This window comes from Pelobates fuscus, chromosome 1 (assembly GCF_036172605.1).
Source record: "Pelobates fuscus isolate aPelFus1 chromosome 1, aPelFus1.pri, whole genome shotgun sequence".
Lineage (NCBI taxonomy): Eukaryota > Metazoa > Chordata > Amphibia > Anura > Pelobatidae > Pelobates > Pelobates fuscus.
This window is the reverse complement of record NC_086317.1, coordinates 23184766-23210792: the sequence shown is the minus strand read 5'-3', so window position 1 is coordinate 23210792 and position 26027 is coordinate 23184766. Positions and strand designations below refer to the sequence as shown.

Genomic DNA, 26027 nt, shown 5'->3' with positions numbered 1-26027 from the left:
CTCGGATCGTTCCTGACTCTGTACTTCTCCTATTACGTCGAGTCCGGCCACTCTAAGGTCCGGTAGACGTATCTCTCCTCTGTGCTGTCTTCTGTTTGGCTGGATCCTGCGTGTAGGGGTATATACTCGTTACAGGGAGGGGACATGACTGATGCATAGATAAGAGAATGGGACAACATGGATACAATATGACAATATGGGGACTGGATATATATAGGGGACAGCGGGGTGGGGACTTACCAGTCAGCTTGGAAAAGTGCAGGGATCCTGACTTTTTCTCCAATTCTGCTGGTATTGCTGCATGGCTCACTAAAAAAAGAAAAAGAAAATAAAGAAAACATTTTTTATAATCGTTAGTGATTTCTGGATCTGTGAGTTTGCTGCTGTTCGCTATGGCCGTTTCCAGGGATGACTTGGTGACCTTGTTGCAGGCTTATCTAGCCTCACACGGAGCGGGATCCCTGGACAAAGTGGAGAGAGATCATGGGTGGGGGGGCAGCCCTGGGTCCCAGGGAGGCATCAGTGACCATGGATGGCGGTCGGCGGGCCAGGCGATCCAGGCCGCCAATGCGCTTGTCAGGAGGTCAGCAAAGAAGGAGGACCGAGAAGCAGGGCATCCCTCCGGGCAGCACGGCTGAGGCGGAGGGCTGTGGTCGCAACCGGCAGTCCAGGAGTCCCCCTTCTCTTCCAGCGTGGCTGGAAGTGAAGACAGGACGTAGGGTGCGAACCGAAGCAATGCCGAAAGTGAGGTCAGAAGAAGGGGCCATGACGTACCCGGAAGTGCACACCCGTACTGGAAGTCGCCAGACAACCACCCCGGTGCAGAAGATGGCGGAGGACCGGCATGGAGCACGGGTGCCTCGTCATGGGCGGCAGTCCCAGGATCAGGAAGCTGAAATGCCGGCGGTCAGGAGACAGTGTTGGTTGCGGCACAGCTAGGAGATGAGAGGCTCCAGGTTGAGTTGGAGGACGAATCAGAGGAGGAGAGAACTGGGCTTGAGGAGCCGGAACCAGTGAACCTGCCATGCTTTGGTGAGTTGGCCTGAGCTAGCGCTTGGGGTACTGCTGGGGGGCCCGGGTAGGACAGTGAAGTATTGCCCCTGCTTAGGTTATTGGTAGGTGGTAGTCAGACTAACGGTAGTGGGTCAAGGGTGCTAAGGCAGGCTGCGAATTTACTTTCTCTGGTTCCTGCGGACAAGCAGTCGGTGGACAGACCACGGCGTGGCGAACAGTTAGAAGGTGAGAAAGAGATACAAGGTAGAGGGTTCAGCACTTAGTGGTCAATAGAACACTGAGACTGAATGTAAAAAGGCTGCAACCTAAAATTATGACGTTCCCTCACAAATCGTCAAAAGAAAGTGGATAGATCTAGAGAATAAAAATTATAGGTCGCGCCAAAAAAAAAAAACACTGAAAAGATTTAATAAAACCAAAAATAGATAACAGAGATAAAATAATGGTGATAATAACACATCAATATGCTATAAACTAGTAGAGATACAGTATGTACTTACATATATCAATAAAGATAAGATAGAAATGTGTTATTATCACCATTATTTTATCTCTGTTATCTATTTTTGGTTTTATTATATCTTTTCAGTAATTTTTATGCTCTAGAAGGTGAGAAAGGTAGAGCAATCCCTCAGACTTTCGGTAATTGGTTGCAGGGATTTAACATCTTTACAAGTATCCTGGTGCGTCGTTTCCCAGAGCGGGCCCCCTTATTGTTCGGGTACCTTGACCTGATTTGGAGGGCGTACAAGGTGTATGGCGGACAATGTTGGTTTAAATATGACCAGCAATTCCGCCAAAAGAAGGATGCGTGCCCAGGCATGGATTTTGGGGTGCAGGACCCCATGTCGCCCGTCTCCCTTTCCAGCCGGCATGCCAGCCGGGACGTCGGCGGGACATAGAAAAGGAGTCTGTTGGCTCTTCAATGAGAGCAATTGTAAGTGGTTCAGCTCCTGCAGATTTTAGCACGAGTGTGCCCACTGCAAAGGAGCCCATCCGTCGCTGCTCTGTTTCAGGAAGGGCAGGCCCAATGCCGAAAAGGGCGTTGGTCGGGACGACGTTCCTCGCAGGTAGCATGCCGGTGACCGTGGAAAGGATGCGTCAGTGGCTCGACCGTTACCCTAGGTGGGGCGTCGCTGAGGTATTGTTAGATGAGTTTACGTTGGGTTTTTGGATCCCATTTGTGGAGGTAGAGGAGGGTCAGTTTGCTGCATATCTGCATTCAGTTCGGGGTAGGGAAGAGTTGTTGTGGGAAAAACTGGACGTCGAGGTTCGGCGGGGGGCGGATCGCAGGCCCCTTTGATTCCCCCTTTTCAGAATTTGATGGTGTCCCCCGTGGGTTTGGTTCCCAAAAAGGAACCGGGGGCTTTCAGGTTGATTCAGCATCTGTCATACCCAGCGGGTGGTGCATGTAGGGTGGTGGTGTAGGGTGCGTTACGTGTCATTTGGCTCGGCGTTGAAGCTGGTCTGGCAGACAGGCAGAGGGGCGTTGTTGGCAAAAATCGGATATTGAGTCCGCTTTTCGACTGTTGCCGGTATACCCGGCTTGTGTTCATTTGTTGGAATGTTTTGTTCACTGGTTTTATGACATGTGCATGCAGATGGGCTGTGCCATTTCTTGTTATTATTTTGAACTATTTACTTTTTTTTTATTAAGTAACTAAAATAATAGATCACGGTGGTGCAGTAGATATTGCTTAGCTAGATTTCTGTAAGGCTCTTGACACTGCTCTACATAGAAGGCTCATCAATAAACTGCAATCTTTAAGTTTGGATTCCAATATTTTTGAATGGGTTAGGCAGTGACTAAATGACAGACAACAGGGGGTTGTAGTCAACGGAGTATATTCGAAGCAAGGTCTAGTTACCAGTGGGGTGCCTCAAGAATCTGTACTTGGACCCATTCTCTTTAATATTTTTATTAGTGATATTTGTTCCAGGAGGGATAAGCCAAATGGCAAATGATATGAGAAAAATTTGAAAAATGGTCAGAGTTCTGGCAACTGACATTTAATGTGGATAAGTGCAAGATAATGCACCTTGGTTGTAAAAACCCAAGGGCAGAGTATAGGATATTTGATACCCTACTAACCTCAACATCTGAGGAAAGGGATTTAGTAGTAATTATTGCAGTAGGAAGTAGATGAATTAAAGGTAGGTAGGTAGTTCAGAGAAGGGCTACTAAACTGGTTCATGGATTGCAGGATAAAACTTACCAGGAAAGGTTAAAGGATCTTAACATGTATAGCTTGGAGGAAAGACGAGACGGGGGATATGATAGAAACATTTAAATACATAAAGGGAATCAGCACAGTAAAGGAGGAGACTATATTTAAAAGAAGAAGAACTACTACAACAAGAGGACATAGTCTTAAATTAGAGGGACAAAGGTTTACAAATAATTTCAGGAAGTATTACTTTACTGAGTGGGTAGTGGGTGCATGGAATAGCCTTCCAGATGAAGGGAGTTTAAGCATGCATGGAATAGGCATAAAGCTACCCTAGACTTAAGATAAGGCCAGGGACTAATTAAAAGTATTTTGAATTATTGGGCAGACTAGATGGGCAGAATGGTTCTTATCTGCCATCACAGTCTATGTTTATATGTTTCATTTTTGGAGTGGGTAACGGCGCATGCATCGGGTTTGGGGTCCTTGACTCATTACTTAGACGATTTCCTGTTAGTTGGCCCTGCTGGTTCGCAGGATTGTGTTTCGTTGTTGCAGGCTTTCCGGCGTGTGACGTCCGATTTTGGACCAGTGCGGTGTCTGTCATGTCGTTCTCAGGTATCGAAATTGACTCGGATCAGATGGTTTTTCGTCTCCCGGATTTAAAACCTGGTGGTTTTGTTGCACCTGGTTGATTTGGTCAAATGGTCTAAGAAGGTCCAACTGCGCCAGATGCAGGGGCTGCTGGGTCACCTGGTCTTCGCGTGTCGGTTACTGCCTATGGGAAGAGCGTTTTGTCGCAGGTTGTCTTTGTCGATGGTGGGGTGAGGGAGCCCTATCACTGCATCCGGGTAACGCGGGCAGATGTGCTGGAATGGAGTTCCTGCCTCAGCTGTTACAACGGGCACTCTTGCTGGTTGAGGGAAGCTACCCCCAACTCAGCATTGTATCTCTTCACGGATGCATCTGGGTCCGTCGGCTTTGGGGCGTTATTCCGGGGTCAGTGGTGTGCAGAAACGTGGCCTGCCGAATAGCGGTCCTTGGCGCTTGTACGGAACTTCAAGTTTTTAGAGTTGTTTCCCATGGTGGTCTCCCTGGAACTATGGGGTGAGAACCTCAGAAATCACATGGTGGTCTTTCACACAGACAACATGAGTGTTGTCCATGTGATTACTCGGTCGTTGTCGTCCTCTCCTCCAGTTTGCTGCAACGTCTGGTCCTGCTCAGTTTGTAATTTAATGTGTGGGTTAAGGCTTGTCATGTCCCAGGGGTGGAGAATGTGGTAGCTGATGCTTTGTCTTGGTTGCAGTGGAATCGGTTTCGGGAGGCAGCACCAGAAGCCCAGCTAATCGGTCAGAGTTGCCCAGAGTCCTTATGGATTGTCGATTTAGAGGCCTGATGGGCTTGGTGACGGATTCCTTGGCAGAGTCCTCTTGGATAGCATAACGGACCATGTGGGGACAATGGCTGATGACGGAGGAGGGGAGGCGACTTTTAATAAAAAAATAGGGCAGGCAGAAATGAAGTGGATTCGTGTATTTAACACGATGGTTTCGTACGGCTTAATGGGACACTCCAGTGCCAGGAAAACAAACTGTTTTCCTAGCACTGCAGGTCCCCTCTCCCTCCCACCCCCCATCCCAGGTTGCTGAAGACGTTTAAACCCCTTCAGTGACTTACCGGAGTCCAGTGTCCGCCCACGCTCCTCCCCCGCCATCTGGCGGGGGAGACCGATTGCACATGCGCGGCCGCCGGTGGGTTGAGACCTAATGTGCATGCGCGGCAATGCCGCACACATGCATTAGACCTCCCCATAGGGATTTTAGCAACGCTGGAGGTCCTCACATAGTAGTCCTCACAAGTACCCCCTCCTACCTCCTCCTCCCTCAGTCTTGTTAATAGCAATATCCCTGGGTGGGATCTTTGTGCTGCCATGGCCTATGACCAGGAAAAGAAAATTACGGTAAGTATGAGTATGAGTATGAGTATGAGCCATATCCATGGCAGCACAACAATGGGTAATACCCAAGCTAAAACCAAGGGAGGGAAAAGAAAAAACTCAGACAATAAATCATATAATGCAAGTGTATTAGCACAATCAACCAAAAGTGACAAACCATGAAAGAGGTTTAACTTAATCATTAGATGCAGAAAGAACAGATCTGCCAAAATCATCGGAATGTCCAGCCTTTACGTCTAAACGATAATGTCTGATAAAGTATTAGAAGACGACCAAGTAGCTGCTTTCCAAATCAGTTCTGTAGAAACTTTTGCTGCTGCCGCCCAGGATGAAGACAGAGAACGTGTGGAGTGTGCTTTTAAACTTTCAGGGATCCTTGTCTTAGATGCTTTATAGGCTTGAATAATAGCTGAAACAATCCATCTACTGATGGTGGCTTTAGAGGCTTGAAGGCCTTTCCTGAAGCTGTTCGGAATGACAAAAAGCCTTTTAGAAATACACCATTCCGAAGATCTCTGCACATAGAGCTTGAGGCATCTCACTAAGTCAGTAGCGTTCCAATCAGTGTCCTCTCCGTAGTTTGGTTCTTCTGAACGTAATGTTGGTAGCACTATTTCCTCATTCATATGGAACCCCGAAGTAACCTTAGGACGGAATTCAGGGACTGTTCTCAGAATGACTGTCTTTATGGAAAATAGTAATAGGTTCCTCAAAAGATAGAGCCTGAAGATCTGATACCCTTCTGTCATGGAGTAACACTTCCGGGTTTGGCACTCAGCTGTGAGGAGCCGGACCCCGCTCCCCTCTGACACTGCTCTGACAGTATTTAGGGAGACTGGGCCAGAGGGAGGGTGCTTGGTGATTGATTGTTTGCGCTAACGTGGGAGCTGCCTCCGTGAGCTCCACAGGCTCAGCTACTGGGAACTACTTCCACCAGACTTACCTTTCCACAAAGGAGACAAGCCGTTCCAGCCTTTGAGCAAATGCAAGGATTGCTACATGCCATAAAGGATTGCAGGAGAACGGATACTTTGCTACTTTACAAGTGGACCATATGTCTGGACTATTGGAGGACTACCCATATAAACCTTAAGTATATCTTTCAGCTATTTGTCTACAATATCATTTATTAATGAACTAATGCTTGCTTACTCAAATCTTCATTGCTACAAGTTACTAATCTCATGAAGGACAACTCCCATCATGCTTATTCACTATGAACTGTTTCTTGCTTTGCAATTACATTCAGTGCTTCAAGTTACTAATCTCATGAAGGACAACTCCCATCATGCTTATTCACTATGAACTGTTCTTGCTTTGCAAATATCCTTAGCTACTTGATTATTGTTCCTATTGAAGATTATTCTCATGAACTAATGTTACTTAATGCATCTCTGAAGAAATACTTAATAATGAACTTTGTGTTGTTGATTACTTGCACTTCTTCTTATTGGATTATTGCCTAAATGCAATTCATTTAACTTTAACACTTATTAAAACTTCGGTTGAATCAAGTTACCAGTGATTCTCTCTTTTCTTAAAGCTACAGTATTGATACTTAAGGATTCTCCATTTCTTCACTGTATTGTAATTAGGGAGTTTACAAGCTGCAGTTGAGTTCCAACCCAAATCACCCCTAGTAGCGTAACACCTTCTACCAGAAGCTAAGGCTACTAACAGAACCGTCTTGATGGTGAGAAGATGATAAGAAACAGATTCCAATGGTTCAAACGGATCTGTTTTGAGAGCTTTAAGAACCAGAGGTAAATCCCAAGGAGGAGTAATAGGTTTAATAGGAGGCTTGATTTTTAAGACTGCCGTCATGAATCTTACTATGTCAGCGTCAAAGGCCCATTTGTGATTAGTTAAAGCTGAGAGGGCTTAAATATGGACTTTCAAAGTGTTATAACTCAACCCTTTCACCAAGCCTGATTGTAGAAATTCCAGAATATCTTTGGTTGATGGCTTCTGAATATCCATAGGCCTTGAACTGGACCAAGAAGAAAATACATCCCAGATAGTGATGTACCGAACATGCGCAGTTCGATCCGCCCCCTATTCGTCATCATTGGGCAAACTTTGACCTTGTGCCTGCTCTGTGTCAGTGTGTATCATGGTCTCTGTGGACGGGGAACAGTCTCTATTCTGCTCTGTGTCAGTGTGTATCATGGACTCTGTGGACAGGGAACAGTCCCTATTCTGCTCTGTGTCAGTGTGTATCAGGAGTTTTGAGGACAGGTGTCAATCCATATCTGCCAAGTGACCCTATGTAGGGGTAACAGTCCCTATTCTGCTCTGTGTCAGTGTGTATCATGGTCTCTGTGGACAGGGAACAGTCTCTATTCTGCTCTGTGTCAGTGTGTATCAGGGGTTTTGAGGACAGGTGTCAATCCATATCTGCCAAGTGACCCTATGTAGGGGGGACAGTCCCTATTCTGCTCTGTGTCAGTGTGTATCAGGGGTTTTGAGGACAGGTGTCAATCCATATCTGTCAAGTGACCCTATGTAGGGGTAACAGTCCCTATTCTGCTCTGTGTCAGTGTGTATCAGGGGTTTTGAGGACAGGTGTCAATCCATATCTGCCAAGTGACCCTATGTAGGGGTAACAGTCCCTATTCTGCTCTGTGTCAGTGTGTATCAGGGGTTTTGAGGACAGGTGTCAATCCATATCTGCCAAGTGACCCTATGTAGGGGGAACAGTCCCTATTCTGCTCTGTGTCAGTGTGTATCATGGTCTCTGTGGACGGTGAACAGTCTCTATTCTGCTCTGTGTCAGTGTGTATCATGGTCTCTGTGGACAGGGAACAGTCTCTATTCTGCTCTGTGTCAGTGTGTATCAGGGGTTTTGAGGACAGGTGTCAATCCATATCTGCCAAGTGACCCTATGTAGGGGGAACAGTCCCTATTCTGCTCTGTGTCAGTGTGTATCAGGGGCTTTGAGGACAGGTGTCAATTCATATCTGCCAAGTGACCCTATGTAGGGGGAACAGTCTCTATTCTGCTCTGTGTCAGTGTGTATCAGGGCTGGGCTTTGAGGACAGGTGTCAATGTTAGGTGATTTCTGCCCTTTATGGATTAACCCCTTAAGGAGACATGACATGTGTGACATGTCATAATTCCATTTTATTCCAGAAGTTTGGTCCTTAAGGGGTTAAAAGCAGACTCTGCATCAACTGTGCAATTTTCCATGGGAGTTTTGCCATGGATCCCCCTCTGGCATGCCACAGTCCAGGTGTTAGTCCCCTTGAAACAACTTTTCCATCACTATTGTGGCCAGAAAGAGTCCCTGTTGTTTTTAAAATTCGCCTGCCCATTGAAGTCAATGGCGGTTCGCCGGATCGCGAACATTTGCGGAAGTTCGCGTTCGCGAACCGAAAATTTTGGGTTCGCGACAACACTAATGCCAGACTCTGTAGTAAGTGGATGAAGTAGACTTCTTTCTTGCCTGTAAAAGAGTAGCAATTACTGCTTGTGAGAATCCCTTGTTTCTTAACCCTTCCCTTACAAGTACCAAGCCATCAGATGAAAGGATGCTGGATTTGGATGAAAGATGGGACCCTGTTGCAGTAGGAATGAAACGTCCGGTAGACGCCATGGGCCTTTTTTGCAGAGACTCAATAGGAGAGGAAACCAAGGCCTGCATGGCCAAAAGGGGGCTATCAGAATTAACGATACCTTCTCTTGTCGTAGTCTCCTCAGAAGTGGGAAGATGAGAGGAGTCGGAGGGAATGCATAGGCAAGATTGAATTCCCAATTGCATGATAGTGCATCTCTTCCCATGGCTTGAGGATCTAGAATTTTTGAAAATAAATTCTTTACCTTTCTGCTATTGCTTGTTGCCATCAGATCTACTTGTGGAAGACCCCATTCTTCTGTAATCTGTAGGAATATCTTGTCCGAAAGACTCCATTCTCCTGGGTCTATCTTTACCCTGCTGAGAAAGTCGGCTACCGAATTTTGTATTCCAGGGAGGTGAATGGCTGAGATGCCTTCCAAATTCATTTGTGCCCAGGATATAAGAGGTTTCATTATTTTCATCATCCTGCGACTCCGTGTGCCTCCTTAATGATTTATACCGTGGCATTGTCTGTCCTGATCTTGACCCATTTGTGAAGTAGAAGCTGTTGGAAGTGTTTCAGGGCTTTGAAAACTGCAAGAAGCTCTAGGAGAATCGAAGGAGTAATTGTTGCAAGAAAAGTCAATTTTCGTTAGACATAGTTGTCCTGAAGGTGGGTACCCCAACCCCATTGACTGGCGTCTGTGGGAAAAATGATCCATGGGATGTTTCCTAGAGGAAATCCTTGCAAGAGGAATTTCTTCTGCATCAACCACCTCAAGGATTTCTGAACATGATGAGGAATACTGATTGGTGGAGATAGACTCCCTGTGTTGAATTGGTAAAGAAAATGTCTTTGAAAAGGCCTCATCCTCCATTGTCAGGCATATGGTGGAGGACATGGATCCTAGGAGACTCATAGCTTTTTCTGCCGAGGATACACTGGATGCCAATATGTCTTTGACTTTTCTTTGAATCTTCGTACCCCTTTCTGGAGACAGTTGAACCAAACCTTTTGCAGTGTTGAACAAAGCTCCCAGGTAAATCATGTTCTGAGATGGGATCAGATGGCTCTTGGAGATGTTGACTTTCCGATCTTGGGGAAGAAAAGCTCTTTTCCCTTCAGCGGCTCTTTTTATACATTCGTCAAGATTTTTTCCGAACAGCATCTCTCCATGAAAAGTAAGGGTACAAAGACTAGATTTCGACGATGAATCTGCCAACCAGGATCTCAGCCAAAATGCTCTCCTAGCTGATACAGAAAGGGCCATATTTCTAGCGAGTGCTTTCACCATGTCCACAGAGAACTCTGAGGTAAAGTCAACGGCCAGCTTAACATCATTCAAACTTTCCAGAAGAGAAGATCTGCTTCTACCATTTCTGATATCCTCTTCCAGGTTCTCAATCCAGATTTTTAAAGCCCTAGATACTGATGTGAGGGCTATTGCAGGGTGAAAGACTGTATCTGCTGCTACATATGCTTTTGAAAGGTGTAGATCCATTTTTTTGTCCATTGGGTGCCTGAATGAGCCTGCATTCTCGACAGGTAATGTGGTGTGCTTTGCTAGTCTAACTACTGCAGCATCTACCTTCGGTGCATTATCCCAGTGGCATGAGTCAGATTTTTCAAATGGATAGAGGTGTGAGATTCTGCCTTGTGACGAACATTTCTTATCTGTATTGGACCATTCGTCTTTGATCAATTCTTTAATAGTGTCATGTACAGGAAAGGTTGCTCTTTTTCTCCTTAAATCGGAGAAGTAACGATTGGAAGTTGATGGCTCCTCTTTTGCTGTTTCTTTAAGACTCAATGATTTTCAGACTTTGGATATAAGATGGTCTACTTGAGCTGGTTCCAGGAAATCTGGGGGAGCCTGAGATTCTTCTTCTGAAGAAAATAATTTCTCTTGGTATGACTCCATATCCATGGATTCGTTAGATGAATAATCCTGTGAATAATCCAAAGGGTCACTGAACCTGGGTCTTTTGGTTCTTGTGCCTGCTTCTTTAATACCTCGAGAAACCGCTTGTTTTATAAATTGCATAATATCAGAGGAAGGATTAGATGTTCCGGCTGCTTCCGATAAACATTCTGGACATAAACGTTTGCCTTCCAGCGGTCTTTTATCACAGGCTTTGCACCGATTCTTTATTGGTGATTTTCCTTTGGATGATCTCACCGTTTTCTGTCCCTTAGAACTATCATGACAGGGAAACATATCATATTAGCTCTCTTTTGTTTTATTTTTTAACATATTTGACATAAGTAATTGAAGGGATGACATGGCTTACCTATAACTCTTAGAATGTGACTTATTTTTATATCCAGAGGAGTCTGAATCAGAAGAGATTGTTCCCCTTTTTTCTTTCTCCATATTGTTATTTGGAATAGCTCAGAAAAAGGAATTCATATCAGTATGCAGAAGAAGAAAGTAGAGTAAAAAAAAAATTGATTTGTATATACCTTTAAAGAAGGAAACATACCTTGAGAGTAAAATATTTAAGAAGTGCACAAATTGGAACAAAACCGCTGATCTGGAACGTCCTGGGACCTGAATTGGACAACCGGTAAAGTAGAATTCCATTTTGCCACTTAAATAGGCGTGTGCCGTCATTAGTGACCTCATCGATATTCCCCGCGCATGCTCAGAACGTAACTCAACAATTTGGGTCGTTGCGCATGCGCGAAAAACAGAAACTGGCAAGATGAAACAAATAGGTAAACACTTTAACTCTCGACCTCGCGGGCGCTTGTTTTCGCTATGCTCAGGGCCGGATTAACATAGGGGCTGATGGAGCTGCAGCTCCAGGCCCAGGCCCATGGAATAGGCCCATTTAAGAAAAAAAGTTTTTTACACACTACTCTTAGGTTTGTCACCTGAGTGGTATTTTAAAGCACAGCCGGTATTTGAGGCTGTCTGGCCGTGACGGTTTTGCAGTATATTTTTCTCAGTATAAACAGAGATTACTCTGCAATACCAGCACCGGCCAGTAGGGGGTCACTGTGTATGGAGAGAGGCAGGGATAGGAAGTTACAGCATCTCCCTGCCTCTCTCTACTCACTGATCCGCGGGGGAGCAGCTACACAGCACAGAGTGTCCAGACAGCAGCTCCCAGCCTGCAGAGACAGACTACAGCTCAGGTAAGTGAAGGATGGAGGGAAAGGCAGCAGGGAGACATGGGGACACTGAGACACTAGAGGACACAGACGTAAAGGAGACTGAGACACTTGGGGACACTGGGAAACATGGGGACACTGAGACACCAGGGGACACTGTGAGACAGTCTCCCAGTGTCCCCATGTCTCCAAGTGTCCCCAAATGTCTGTGTCCCCATGTCTCCCAGCCAGTGTCCCTAGTGTCTCAGTGTCCCTATGTCTCCCAGCCAGTGTTCCCAAATGTCTATGTCCACAAGTGCTCCCATGTCTCCCAGTGTCCCCAAGTGTCTGTGTCCCCATGCCTCCCAGCCAGTGTCCCCATGTCTCCCAGTGTCTGTGTTCCCATGTCTCTGTGTCCTTAGTGTCTGTGACCCCATTTCTCCCAGTGTCCCCAAATGCCTCAGTGTCCCCATTTCTCCTAGTGTCACCCAGTGTCCCCATGTCTGTATCCACAAGTGCACCCATTTCTCCCAGTGTCCCCAAGTGTCTCAGTGCCTCCAAGTCTCTGTGTCCTCAAGTCTCTCAGTGTCCCCATGTCTCTGTGTCCCCTAGTATCCTAGTGACACAGAACACACTGAGACATGGGGACACTGGGCGACATGGGGACACTGACACTGTCATACATAGGGACACTGATGCCAGGCTGGCCTTCCAATTCTTTGGACAGACATGCCCCCTTTTTGGGCATGATCGCCCCTTTTGGCAGTTCTGGTCACGTGATTTGCGTCAGTGGCCCACCCTTTTACCCCGCCCATTGACTTTCTGCTTTACTGGACTGTTAGGGGGGATGGATTTACTTGAAAGATGAAAGCATAAATTAGAGAGAGATTAGCATAGAGTCTGTGCTTTCTTATAGCTGCATCCTTTGAGTTTCCCTCCAACACCAACTCCATCAGATACATGACGCTTGAGAGGTATGGCTGTTTTAGTGTCTTTTTGTCGATAAGATTCTGTAATTAGGCGAACAGTAGAAGTAGAACTTGCTGTGTAGATTTTTCACACAGGGCGCCCAAAGGCCTAAGGCCGTCCCTGACTGCAGGGAATAAGATCATTGGCATTTTTTTCTCTTGCTACCCCAAGGGTCCCAGCAAGCAAACCCCCGGTCACTAAGGGGGTAACTTCAGGGGGACACCTTTGCACAGGCCCGGATACTGAAGCTTCCCAAGGAAGAGGGTTGTGTTCCCTTGGGACCCTCAGGTAAGCCAAAAAGAAAAACTGATAATAGTCCTGAAATATACTAATTTGGTCCCATAGGGATAGGACAGGAACAAAAGACTGAGGGAGGAGGAGGTAGGAGGGGGTACTTGTACCTTTAATTTAATTGGTTCCTGTCTAATTAGGGATAGGGGAGGAGCTACCCAGTGTTGTGCTGCCATGGATATGGCCAGGAAAAACGTTTTTAACTAACCTAGTGACTTTTAAAGATGTATTGTAATGTGTATTTTTTCCCTCCTTTCCTATAATACGTATTAAATATTACTATGGATGTATATGCTTTATTTGATCACTGATTCTGAAGTATTTTTTTTTCTTTTTAATTTACATAATTTATAACGATGTTCTCTTTAAATATAAATTGGCTGCGTTATAAGTGTATAATATATACTCTTAAATGAGGACTGTATTGCTGCCTAAGATTTATTACGATCGCATGGAAGTATGCAAATGGGGTCTGATTGCTTCACCTATCAGCAATTAGAATTACACTGCTCCAGACTTTTAAATACCCTGCTTGAAGATGGCGGCGACAGCATCACGTTCTGAGGAAGCCGGGCAGACCGGAGAAACACGTTGACGTCATTTGTGGGGGCGGAGACTGCAGAACCTCTGAGGAAATCACTCTCATGCCGTTCGTGCTGTACTGAAACTGGATCACTGCATCTTGGACACTTTAACCATCTAGAGCCTGCGTCTCCAGCATTACCACCTGAGTTACTTTGACAAAGCTTGGCATTGAGTAACGGTGTATGCCGAGCCTACTCCCCACATTCTCTTGTAAGAGACAGACAGTGTGTTTACCTTTTATCACCACTAAGTTTTTAACTAATACATTTGTTTGCACTTTATTTAAATGCAACTGAGCTTTTTCACTATTTGGCTTGAACCTGATTTCCTTAACCTAACTATTTGGGTAATTTTGTGGGAATCTTGGTATATCAACACAATATGTTAAAAGCATTACTTCTCTAAGGCAGTCTGCACTATTATATGTATATATGCATTTCTTTTCTATATGTGCTGTGAGATGTGTTGACCTGGGGCCATCTACTGACCATTAAGTATTACTACAGCTTTTTTTTTTTTTTACCATCTTTACATGGTTTTGAGTTATCACCTAAACGTTCATTCCACTACACTGCTTCACTCCTTTTTCTATATATCATAATTTAATTGCACGAATGTTACCTTTTTTAGTATAGATGTAGATACTTCCTGATTTGCTGCCAACTGGATTTTCAACTTCGCATACACACAAACCACTAGAGACATTGTCGTTGGGTATAGTCAGCTGATTACTGTTTTCTGAAATATATTGTGAGCCAGATTCTGAGTTACTGTTCCTGAAAAGAAAAAAGAAATGGGGGGGGGGGAGAGGAATCATTCTCAGCTCATTAAAGCCATAAAAATATGTCTAAGTTGAACCATTCACACTTGAACTATCTCTGGAGGGGTGTCCCCAGAACTTGGAGCCAAGTGTGGAACTGCCACCATCACAGCACTGATTTCTTACCAGGTCATCTACCTATTTCTGTCTACACTGAAAGCATATTTTTCTCAAAGTAAGATGTGAAATTTTTTTTTATTTTTTTTCTTATTGCTTTTATGTACTTTCCATATTTACTTCACCTCTTATGTTGGTGATGTCTGAAGCCACTTATGGTTTTTCATCATCTCCATGTACACAAGATCTAGGTACTCTGTATTGAGTAAGTGTTCTGGGTACTAAAGGGACCTTCTGCACTATATGGTTGGCTTTTTTAATATAAATCTAAGCAGAACCTTACCTCATGCCAAGTCGCCCAATGTGCAGCACAAATCGTGTGCAATCCATTAGTAGTTTGAATAGATGTATAGGTTTATATAGGTGAGAATCGTCAATCCCAAATGTCCAACAAATACCTAATGCACTGCGATAAATACAAATCTAATCACAATGTTTCTACCCCTGCATTAAACGCACAGCATATTGGAGAAAATTGGAGGGGCCAGCATTATAATATGTGATTTTCAGAAATTAAATAATGCTGTCTATTTTATTTGTAGTCTTGTCGTTATATGCTTTAATATTGTGTACTTATTAATGCCTTGGGGGTAAATACATTTTTGATTGGATTTTATTCATTGTAGAGTATTCTTCGTGTATTTTTGTACCATTTAAGTCTACACTGTTTACATAAGTATTGTTTTTTTATGTACACATATCACATTTATTACTAGCTACTAGCACACTTTTCAAAATGTGTGCTGTTTTTACTGCAAATATTGCTTTATGTTTGGCAATTCACGCTGAGAGAGAAACGTTAGATGGAGAGCTGCTAATTGGGGAAGAAAAATATCCGTATTTATTGTGTCGGCTTTTTATGTTTATATGTGTTCAACTTATTCTGGTTTAATGATATGTCCCACTCAGCCCTGTGATTATGGCCCCCACACTTCAAAATATCAGTAAAACTGTATATTACGCAACATCATAATTTGAATGACTTAACCCAAAGTTACAAACTAAAAAGAGAGAGTACACTAACCATATAATATCAATGTATGAAAGGGTGTACTCCCAATTTAGAACTCTGAAGTACTGCCAATATAAACACCGCAAAATGATTACGATGCACACCAAGAAATGTATACTAAAATCACAATAGTTTATTATACAAAAAACACCAAAGAAATCATACAAAGCAGTTACAAGGCTTTTACAAATTCACAGCAGCAAATAACACAATCAAAATGCCTACCAGAAAGTAAAACAAATGCAGAATATTCCACCCCAATTTTTTCGGCATAACCAAATGCCTTTTTCAAGGGAGAAATATATACCCTTAGAATGTCCATTTAGCCATCAGTTTAAATTTCAAAACTAGCACAAATGTAAAGTCATAACATGTTTAAGGGGTTAATGTGACAATATACACATATAATACAAAACAGTGAACACAAACTAAATAGAAAATATAAGCAAACATACAAAACAAATTGAACACACTGATTTTACACACATTCTAAAATCAGTCCCCATTAAAAAACAAGCACTTCGAGGGCAACACAAGAAGTGTAAATGTTAAAAAAAGATCAGTCAAAACGCATTGAATTACAATCAAATGATGCACATTGCAAACGTAATATCAAATTTTATGTAAAAATCCAGCATTTATAATTTAATAATAATGCAATATATATAATAGACGCTCCTTCCCGCGTACGTTTGCCACAGACTCCTGGAGAAGTGTGGAAGCTGGCCTCCTGCTAACCAACTATGGTCCAGGTCAGCGACACCGTTTTGGAGTTACCCGGCCCAGCCGCCTTTAGCAGCTTTCCCTGGGTGCCCCTGGTTCGGCACTGTAACGGACCGTTTCAGCATAAAAGGGAATAAACTCCGTTTAGGCGATAATCCCCTTTTTGAGAGACAGGCACAGCTACTGCAGAACACCAAACTCCCGAACTGGATACAAGATAACACTCCGAACTGGAACAGCTGAACAAGAAAAGCATACAATCCGCTTACACTCCTGGCAGTCAGCTTACAATCCAATTCCCCCCAAGAACGAGACGACACTTCATTTTGAGGGTTAAACAGGAACTGAGGACTGGCTCATCCAGCCTGGCTTTTATTTCCAACTCACACATACAGGCCACACCCAAGGGGAGGCATAAAAGAACCAATGACATAGATGTTACCTCCCACACATCCCCTCCCCTTAGTGTGACACATAATCCCATTATGCATACAGTTTAAAATATACTTTTACACAACTTTCCTAACTCTAAAACCATACATCACATTCACATAAAAATACATATCCACAATCAATCCATTCAGGGGAACAACATATTAAAAAATGGCATGGATCAGACCAGGGGTTCAAAAGTTAGTACTGGAGAAGTAATCTAATTATCTCCAGCACAGAGACAGACTCCATTAACCACATGGTTACAGAAAGACATAAAACACTTTAAAATACAGAAAGTTACTTTTTAACCATAACACAGACATTTCACATATCCCCAGATAGCTGGGATCTGAGCGCACAAAACTACCGAATAGCGCGCAGATCCTATTCACACAGTACAATTGCCATGGAGCTAAAGTCTTTCCCATAGTCTTTCATTATATGAATAGGCTCCATGGTATAGCTATCTGGGGTATCACATTCCCATAAAGTCTGGTCCATAGTCCAAAGGCAGCAGGCGGGCAACCAGGCTTCTCCAGTTCACAGTGGCGAAGTTGGTTTCGCCACAGGCACCTTCCCTTCATTCAAATGGAACCGAACGCTAGCTCCCTGGCGGCCGTTCGCATGAACTAAACCAACTCAGCGGTATTTAGTAACGACCGCTATGGAACTAATTTCGTCATGAGGACTTCGTGGATTCCCGGCCCCCTCAGCGGGACTTAGCCGCGAATGTTATTGAACTGTTTTCGGCATGAGGTGACTGTGCAGTTCCAGGACAACTTGGTCCAGGGTTTTGAACCACTTTGACCACGTGTGTGGCTGGTCAGAATTTCCACATGGTGGCATTTCCCCTACATGGATCTGAGTACTATTTGGAGAACTTGGGCGCTCAGATCAGGGCTATTTGGGGATGTACAATATGTCTAGTTATTTTATGTTTTGGGGTACTTTTATGTTTTTATATTTTGTGTTTGCCTCTCTGTTCCTGGGAGATAATTAGCTTACCAGTCTTTAACGCAATTATCTCCCAGGCCCAGAGATTCCTTGTGTTGAATACAATGGAGACCCCTTGCTGTGCAATAAAAGGCTCATTAAAATCAGTTGTACTCCCAGAACTATGTGTCGTCTAGTTACAGGGAGGAGAAAGGGATAATCACTTTTCAGCACCTTGTTCCAGCTCATGGAGAATTCGTTGGGGAAAGTCCTTGTAAGGACTAGAGCTCCCAGGACTCTGTCGTCCAGGAGGACCCCAGTCAAGCCACGGCGACTGGGGCAGAAGCGCTGAAGTTTTCCCTGGTTCAAGATAGGAAGCGGTCCTTGGAGGAGGTACCCAGCTGGGGTACAGGGAGCTCCGCTACAACAATTTAGCACCCTATCTATGTAATTTCAAAATACTAATAAATTGGTCTAATCAGGTAACATTATTGTACCAGACAAAGGCAGAACAAAACAAAGGAATATTGATTATGAACAAACAATAGTCACAGTGCATATAAAATACAGATGACAAACAAATTATTTATAAATAAAGACAACAATGAAAAGGAAAAATTAACAAAAGTCCTTGTTACTCACTTAGATTCTAAAAGTAACATCAGAAATTCCAATGGACCAACACTTGCACGCTGACCTTTTTGGCATTAACAAAATTTAACTTTTGGGGGTGGGTTTTGTTCTCTTTGGCTATGAGCTTTTCATTTTCAACTTCAGGAACATTTAATTGCCCCTTTGCAAGCCCTACTGGCATACTTATATTTGTTATAAAATGCTATTGACACTGCTGATTAAAAATGTTTGAATGCCTTTTTCTTATCTTTTATCATTTGATTGACACTTGTACTAAACCACATTGGTTTTAATTTGTGTATTTTATATATGTTTACCAATTGTATGTATTGAGAAATGTACTTTTGCATAATTCTATCCTCTGTGCTTTTGCCAGTGGATAATTCCTTCCAGTCAATTAAAGATGACCTTGTTGTATTGAAATTGGCCTTTTTAAAATTACGAATATTTGTAATGCCCATATAAATAGTTTTTTTTTGCGCTAATCTCAATTGACACCATATTATGGCCACTAATTCCCACGTTCTTCCTAACTTAAATGTTTGAAAATGTGGTCAACAGTATTAGTTATGACAATATCCAGACAAGCATCTATTCTAGTTAGTGCTTCTACTAATTGAAACACAAAAAAGTGTTGTTTATCAGGTTAAAAAATTGGTTTCACTTAACTGTACTATTAGTACCTCTGGCAGAATCAATGTCTGGATATGTAGAAAAATGACTTCTTGTAATATATATTTGTCTTCTTTCTTCTTTTTATTGTTTTGGTGGTTTGCCGTGATGGTAATAACAATAGATATTATAATTCTTCTGTGTGTCAGTTACAAATATCAGTACGAATCATGTTTTCTGTTTGTTTATTCGGTTTACAATTATTAATATATAATAAAATAACAAAGAATGTTACAGGAGATGGTAAAATCCAGACACCTATATCCAGTGGTGTATCCTGGTTTTGTGCTGCCCTAGGCAGGACAAAACTCAGGCGCCCCCCTCCCGCCCACGCCACCCACACCCAACCCTCCCCCACCCGCGCCACCCCCACCCAACCCTTCCCCCGTCCCGCCTTCTAAATACACACACACACATTCACTGACAAATACGCATACACTAGGTAACAGAAACACACACACACACTAACAGACACACTCACTAACAGACACACACACTCACTAGCAGATACACACACACACTCATACTAACAGACACACACACAGTCTAACAGACACACACACAGTCTAACAGACAAACACACTAACATACACACACACTTACAGACACACACACTAACACACACACACACACACTGACATACACACACACACTAACACACACACACACACTAACAGACACACATATACAGACATACACACACACACTAACAGACACACACACACACACAGACACACTAACAGACATACACACACTAACAGACATACACACACACTGACATACACACACACTGACATACACACACACACAGACCCACACACTAACAGACATACACACACACTAACACACACACACTGACATACACACACACACACTAACAGACACACACACAGACACACTAACAGACATACACACACACTAACACACACACACAAACACACACACACTAACAGACACACACACAGACCCACACACTAACAGACACACACACAGACACACTAACAGACATACACACACACACACTTACAGACATACACACACACTAACAGACATGCACACACTAACAGACACACACTTACAGACATACACACTGACATACAAACACACACACACTGATACACACACAGACCCACACACTAACACACACACACACACACAGACACACTAACAGACATACACACACACACACTTACAGACATACACACACTAACAGACACACACTTACAGACATACACACACACACACTAACAGACACACACACACAGACACACACACACACACTAACAGACATACACAGACATACAAACACACTCAATCACTCACATATTTAATACATTTTTTTTTAAATTTAACCCCCCCAGCCTCCTTACCTTTGGGAATGCTGGGGGGGGAGGGGGTATCTGTCTCCCTGGTGGTCCAGTGGCTGCTGGGCAGTGCGGGTAGGTGGGCGGCCGGCGAGGGAGCACTTCCTCTGAGCGGTCTGCTCAGCTCCCTCGCGTGCCGCAGAGTGATGCTGGGAGGCGGAGCCGGAATATGACGTCATATTCCGGCTCCCAGCCTCACTCTGCGGCGCACGAGGGAGCTGAGCAGACCGCTCAGAGGAAGTGCTCCCTCGCCGCCCGCCCACCTACCCGCACTTCCCAGCAGCCCGCCGGCCGCCCAGCATGCCTTGTTAGCCGCAAGGCTAACAAGGCATTTGCCCTGGGCATTTGGGGGCGGTAGGGAGGAGTGGCAGTGAGGGGTAACAGAGACGCTTTAATAGTTCAAGGGATTAAAAAAAATAAAAATTTTAATTCTTTATTTTTGTTGTGCACAAAATTAACAAACAGCCTTGGTGCACCACAACAGCGACATCAAGGTAAATTGATGTTTAGTTTACAATACAAGTTGTGACATTCGCTACTCAGGCACATTTTTGTTTTTGTAGAAGCAAGGCTTCAACAGTTTAGATTTCTTGTTTAGTTTAAGTAAGTTAGCAAGGTATGCATGTCAAGGATAAATGATCAGAGGAGTGACAAAGAGGGAAAACATGACATGTACAGTCAGTGGTGTATCCTGGTTTTGTGCTGCCCTAGGCAGGACAAAACTCAGGCGCCCCCCTCCCGCCCACGCCACCCACACCCAACCCTCCCCCACCCGCGCCACCCCCACCCAACCCTTCCCCCGTCCCGCCTTCTAAATACACACACACACATTCACTGACAAATACGCATACACTAGGTAACAGAAACACACACTAACAGACACACACAGACACACTAACAGACATACACACACACACACACTTACAGACATACACACACACTAACAGACACACACTTACAGACATACACACACACTAACACACACACTGACATACACACACACACTGACATACACACACACACTAACAGACACACACACAGACTCACACACTAACACACACAGACAGACACACTAACAGACATACACACACACACACTTACAGACATACACACACTAACAGACACACACTTACAGACATACACACACACACACTAACAGACACACACACACACACAGACACACACACACTAACAGACATACACAGACATACAAGTACACTCAATCACTCATATATTTAATACATTTTTTTCTTTTAAATGTAACCCCCCCAGCCTCCTTACCTTTGGGAATGCTGGGGGGGGGGGGGGGATATCTGTCTCCCTGGTGGTCCAGTGGCTGCTGGACAGTGCGGGTAGGTGGGCGGCCGGCGAGGGAGCACTTCCTCTGAGCGGTCTGCTCAGCTCCCTCGCGCGCCGCAGAGTGATGCTGGGAGGCGGAGCCGGAATATGACGTCATATTCCGGCTCCCAGCCTCACTCTGCGGCGCGCGAGGGAGCTGAGCAGACCGCTCAGAGGAAGTGCTCCCTCGCCGCCCGCCCACCTACCCGCACTTCCCAGCAGCCCGCCGGCCGCCCAGCATGCCTTGTTAGCCGCAAGGCTAACAAGGCATTTGCCCTGGGCATTTGGGGGCGGCTTTTTTTGCCGCCCCCTGAAAAATGCCGCCCAAGGCAAATGCCTTGTTTGCCTCGCGGCTATTACGCCCCTGCCTATATCTAACATGAATGTGTGAATAGAATATGCAATACTCTACAGGACAATTCAAATCTGCAATGATTAACACATTTTTCTCCCAATTCCTCGGCAGACACTCACTGCCAAATAATTGATTGACAGGGAGAGCAGAGGAGACTTCTCATAGGAGGTGCCTCTGCTCTCCACCCATGGCAACCACAGCCCATGCATGCAATGCTGGTACTGCTGACTAGGTGGTATAGGAATGGAGTGACCTGATGTCACTCAGTTCAAGCAGGGCAAATCAGTGATCACTGGAGGAGTGCCAGAGGACTGGGGAGGAGCGGGGGTTAGACCTCACTGATGTCATCAAGGCGAGGGAGCGCAGGCCAAGGCAAGTGCCTACAGTTCCCTTTAATGTGGGAGTTGTGAGGCTTGTAACATATTCCTACTAAAAATGGATGTAACCTGCTTCCTCCTATGCATATTTCAACCCATAAGGCTTCCACACCCTCACCTGTATCATCACATACAATTTCTTTAACACTTGGCTTCAAATTAGGTTTAAAATAAAGACTCATTTTCTATCCTTCCTAAATTATGTATATCCATTTCAATTACTAGTCTAATCAAGTGTCCATCCACCAAGTGTCAGTAGTACCAATTCTGTCATACTGGTCCTTAATTACCTGAAGATAGCTCGGTGGGTTAATGCATCATCAGTAGAACCTGTTCGACCATTGGGTTGCAGTTTTAAATCGCGGCAGGTTGATTTAGCCCTTCCGAGGTAGATAAAATGAGTTCCATTAATTTGGGTAATAGTAACAATCCCTGAATGTTGGGCTAAGGTAACACCCCCAGAATGTACTTGAAAACCAAAGTAATCTGAATGTACATTTTCTGATTAACTACTTTGTTATTATTAGCAAGTCCTCATTCAAAGTCACCATTTGCCTCTTGAACTTTATTTAAACTATTTAAAACCTTCTAGTTCTGTCTGCAAATATTATCACTCCTCCTTACCCTCCTTGAATTAGCTTAATTCAATATTATTTTTATATGTTCTGCCACATTTATCCTTCTTTGACCCTCCCCCCACTCATAGTTTAAAGCCTCCTCCAACTTTCTAGCCATCCTCTCCCCAGCATATATAAAATATCAGAAACCTTTGAGATCAGTTTCTTAATATATATATATTTATGCATATATATATATATATCTATCTATATCTAAGGAGGCGGAATTATGCTGCAAAATATTTTTCTTAGAGTGAATTAAATGAAACCAGAACAAAAAATAGTGACCATTAAGAATTTTTTGGCAACAGGAGTATCACTTCCGACAAGTAGGGCCGTCTTTATTATTGATTGGACCCTGGGCAAGCATATGCTTGGGGCCCCTGGACCCTGACTGCATGTATGTGCATGTAGCGATGTATGTACTGTTACCATTGGAAAGCAGGGTTGTGTGTTTGTAAGTAGTGTTGGCTTTTAAAGGCAGGTGTGCTTTTTCGCATAGAGTTGGTGTTTTGTATATCACTTTAGCATTTTAATACAGGGATGTGTTTGTATGTAATGTTTGCATTTACCTGCAGGGGTGTGTTTGGATTTAGTGTTGTCTTTTAAATGCGGATGTACATTTGTGTGTAGTATTCAGTGTTTGAGTGAAGGGTGTGTTTGTATATAATTTTGAGGTTTGAATTTAGGGGTGTGTTTGTATGTGATGTTTCTGTTTGCATGTTGTATTTGATTGCTGGAAAGTGTGCACATGCATACTTAAACAAGTATACATACACATTAACACACATAAGCACAATCTTTGACACACAGATACACACAGATACACATACATAAATACATACAGATACACGTACGTATACATACATACACACTGACACACAAATACAGATACACACAGGTGCACATACGCTGACACACAGGTGCACATACACACACAGACACAGATACACATACACACACTGAAACACAGACACACAAGTACACAGACACACTGTCAAATACACTTAGGTACACATACACACTGACAGACAGGTGCACATATACACTGACAAACAGGTACACATACACAGACAGACAAGTACACAGACACAAGAATACATTCACACTGACACAAATACACATAAAGACTGACACACAGGTACACATATACAGACATAAAGGTACACATAAATACTGATACACACACAGCCTGGTATGCACAACCTGTATGCTCAGACCAAGGTACACACACACACACACATATAGGTATCAAGTTACATATTTTAGCCTGGTGTCCAGGCTGACTGAGGCTATTTGGAGTCTGAGGCAACGGACTTCCTCCGTCCCTCCCCTCCTCCATGTGTGCCTCCTTCTTCTCCTCCTCCTCCGTGTGTGCTTATTCTCTTTCTCCCCACGCAGAGCCCTGTTAGTTGGGAGGAAGTGATCTGACCTCGCTTCCTCCCAGCAGGTTGAAGGGAAACTAAGGAAATGACTTGGGCACAGCCCAGAGTAATATTAAAGGGCCAGTCCCCTGATTACTTCACAACAATATTTTTCAGCATTTTGGCAGCAAGGCCCAGCCCCAGGTACTGCAGCTAACCAGGGAATTTCCAGGAAATGATTATGGTGAGCTAGATTTGCACTGTTTGTACTGTTTTGTAACTGTTTCCTATTTTGCACTGTCTCAGAGAGTTAATCAGTTGAAGCTCTCTAAGACACAGCTGTCCTAATTTCAGTCTCAATGGCTTTGACTTCCAGAATAACAGCAGGTTGATATCAGAATGATTTAAAATCTGAGACTTGAGAACTGTTACAAGGAGTCCAAGAGAGAATGGTTTGAGAGGACCAGTGGTAAGGGTCTGCGCCCATCTAGGTCATGGATATAACAGGCTGCACTATGAATGAAAAATTCATAATCAGGGCCGGCCTTAAGGGTGTGCGAGCTGTGCGGCCACACAGGGCGCCATGGAGCAGGGGGCGCCCTGCGGCCGCACAGCTCACACATGGCCGGGATAAAAAAAAAAAAATAAAAAAAAAAAAATAATTTGTGGCGGGGCTTAGCGTGTGCCGGGGCGGGGCTTACCGTGTGCCGGGGGTGGAGCTAAAATGCCGTCTAACTGCTGCAGGGGAAGCAGGAAGGAGTCCCTGCTTCCCCTAACAACCAGAATCCAGGAGCTGCACTGCCTGTCTGCCTCCACAAGGAACAGAGGTAACTATGTGATTGTCTGCTTGTGTGAGTGTTTGTGTGTCTGTGTGTTTGACTGTCTGCCTGTGTGTCTGTGTGTGTGTGTGTGAATGTCTGTGTGTGTGTGTCTGACTGTCTGCCTGTGTGTGACTGCGCGTGTGACTGTCTGTGTGTCTGACTGTCTGCGTGTGTGTGACTGCGTGTGTGACTGTCTGTGTGTCTGACTGTCTGCGTGTGTGTGACTGTCTGCGTGTGTGTGACTGTCTGCGTGTGTGTGTGTGACTGTCTGCGTGTGTGTGGCTGTCTGTGTGTGACTGCCTGCAGGTGTTTGTGTGTGTGGGGGAAGGGGGAGGGGGGAAGGAGTGGGGCGGGGGAGACGGGAAGGGGGGCGCTGTGAAGATTTCTCGCACAGGGCACCCAAAGGCCTAAGGCCGGCCCTGTTAATAATACATTTCCTATCATAGCTAGCACTACAGAAAGGCATTAAAGTACATTCATAATTATACTATGTCTTTCATTCATCCTCTGTATTAAAATCAGAGGCGTACCTATGGTCTTTAGCACCCTTGGTGAGGAGCTGTATCGGCGCCCCCCGCCAACCCCCAGTCATTAAAAAGTAAACATTTTCATTATTTATTTTTTCTTGTTTAGATCAGTTTCAATCATTTTCTATTGTATGCAATTTCATAGTGAGCATAGTACACAAATGAGATTTTGGCTAAACATGCTGTATCACATTCTGAAGAAATATAAAAACTTGATGGAACTCATTTTACATTTTTAAAGGTGCTGTTCCACATAGCATGACTCCTATATAGGTTCTC

The 26027-nt window shown here is 44.2% G+C and overlaps 1 protein-coding gene across 1 annotated transcript in view; it reads right to left on the bottom strand.

Moving 5' to 3' along the window:
* Positions 1 to 10515: 10515 nt before the first annotated feature.
* Positions 10516 to 26027, bottom strand: part of LOC134592085 (nectin-1-like) — a 57803-nt gene continuing 42291 nt past the window's right edge. The window contains exons 5-7 of the mRNA XM_063444532.1: positions 14262 to 14416; positions 10991 to 11090; positions 10516 to 10897 (exon numbers count right to left, since the gene is read on the bottom strand). Of these exons, the coding sequence (XP_063300602.1) occupies positions 10516 to 10897; positions 10991 to 11090; positions 14262 to 14416 (637 nt within the window). The remainder of the gene's footprint in view (positions 10898 to 10990; positions 11091 to 14261; positions 14417 to 26027) is intronic.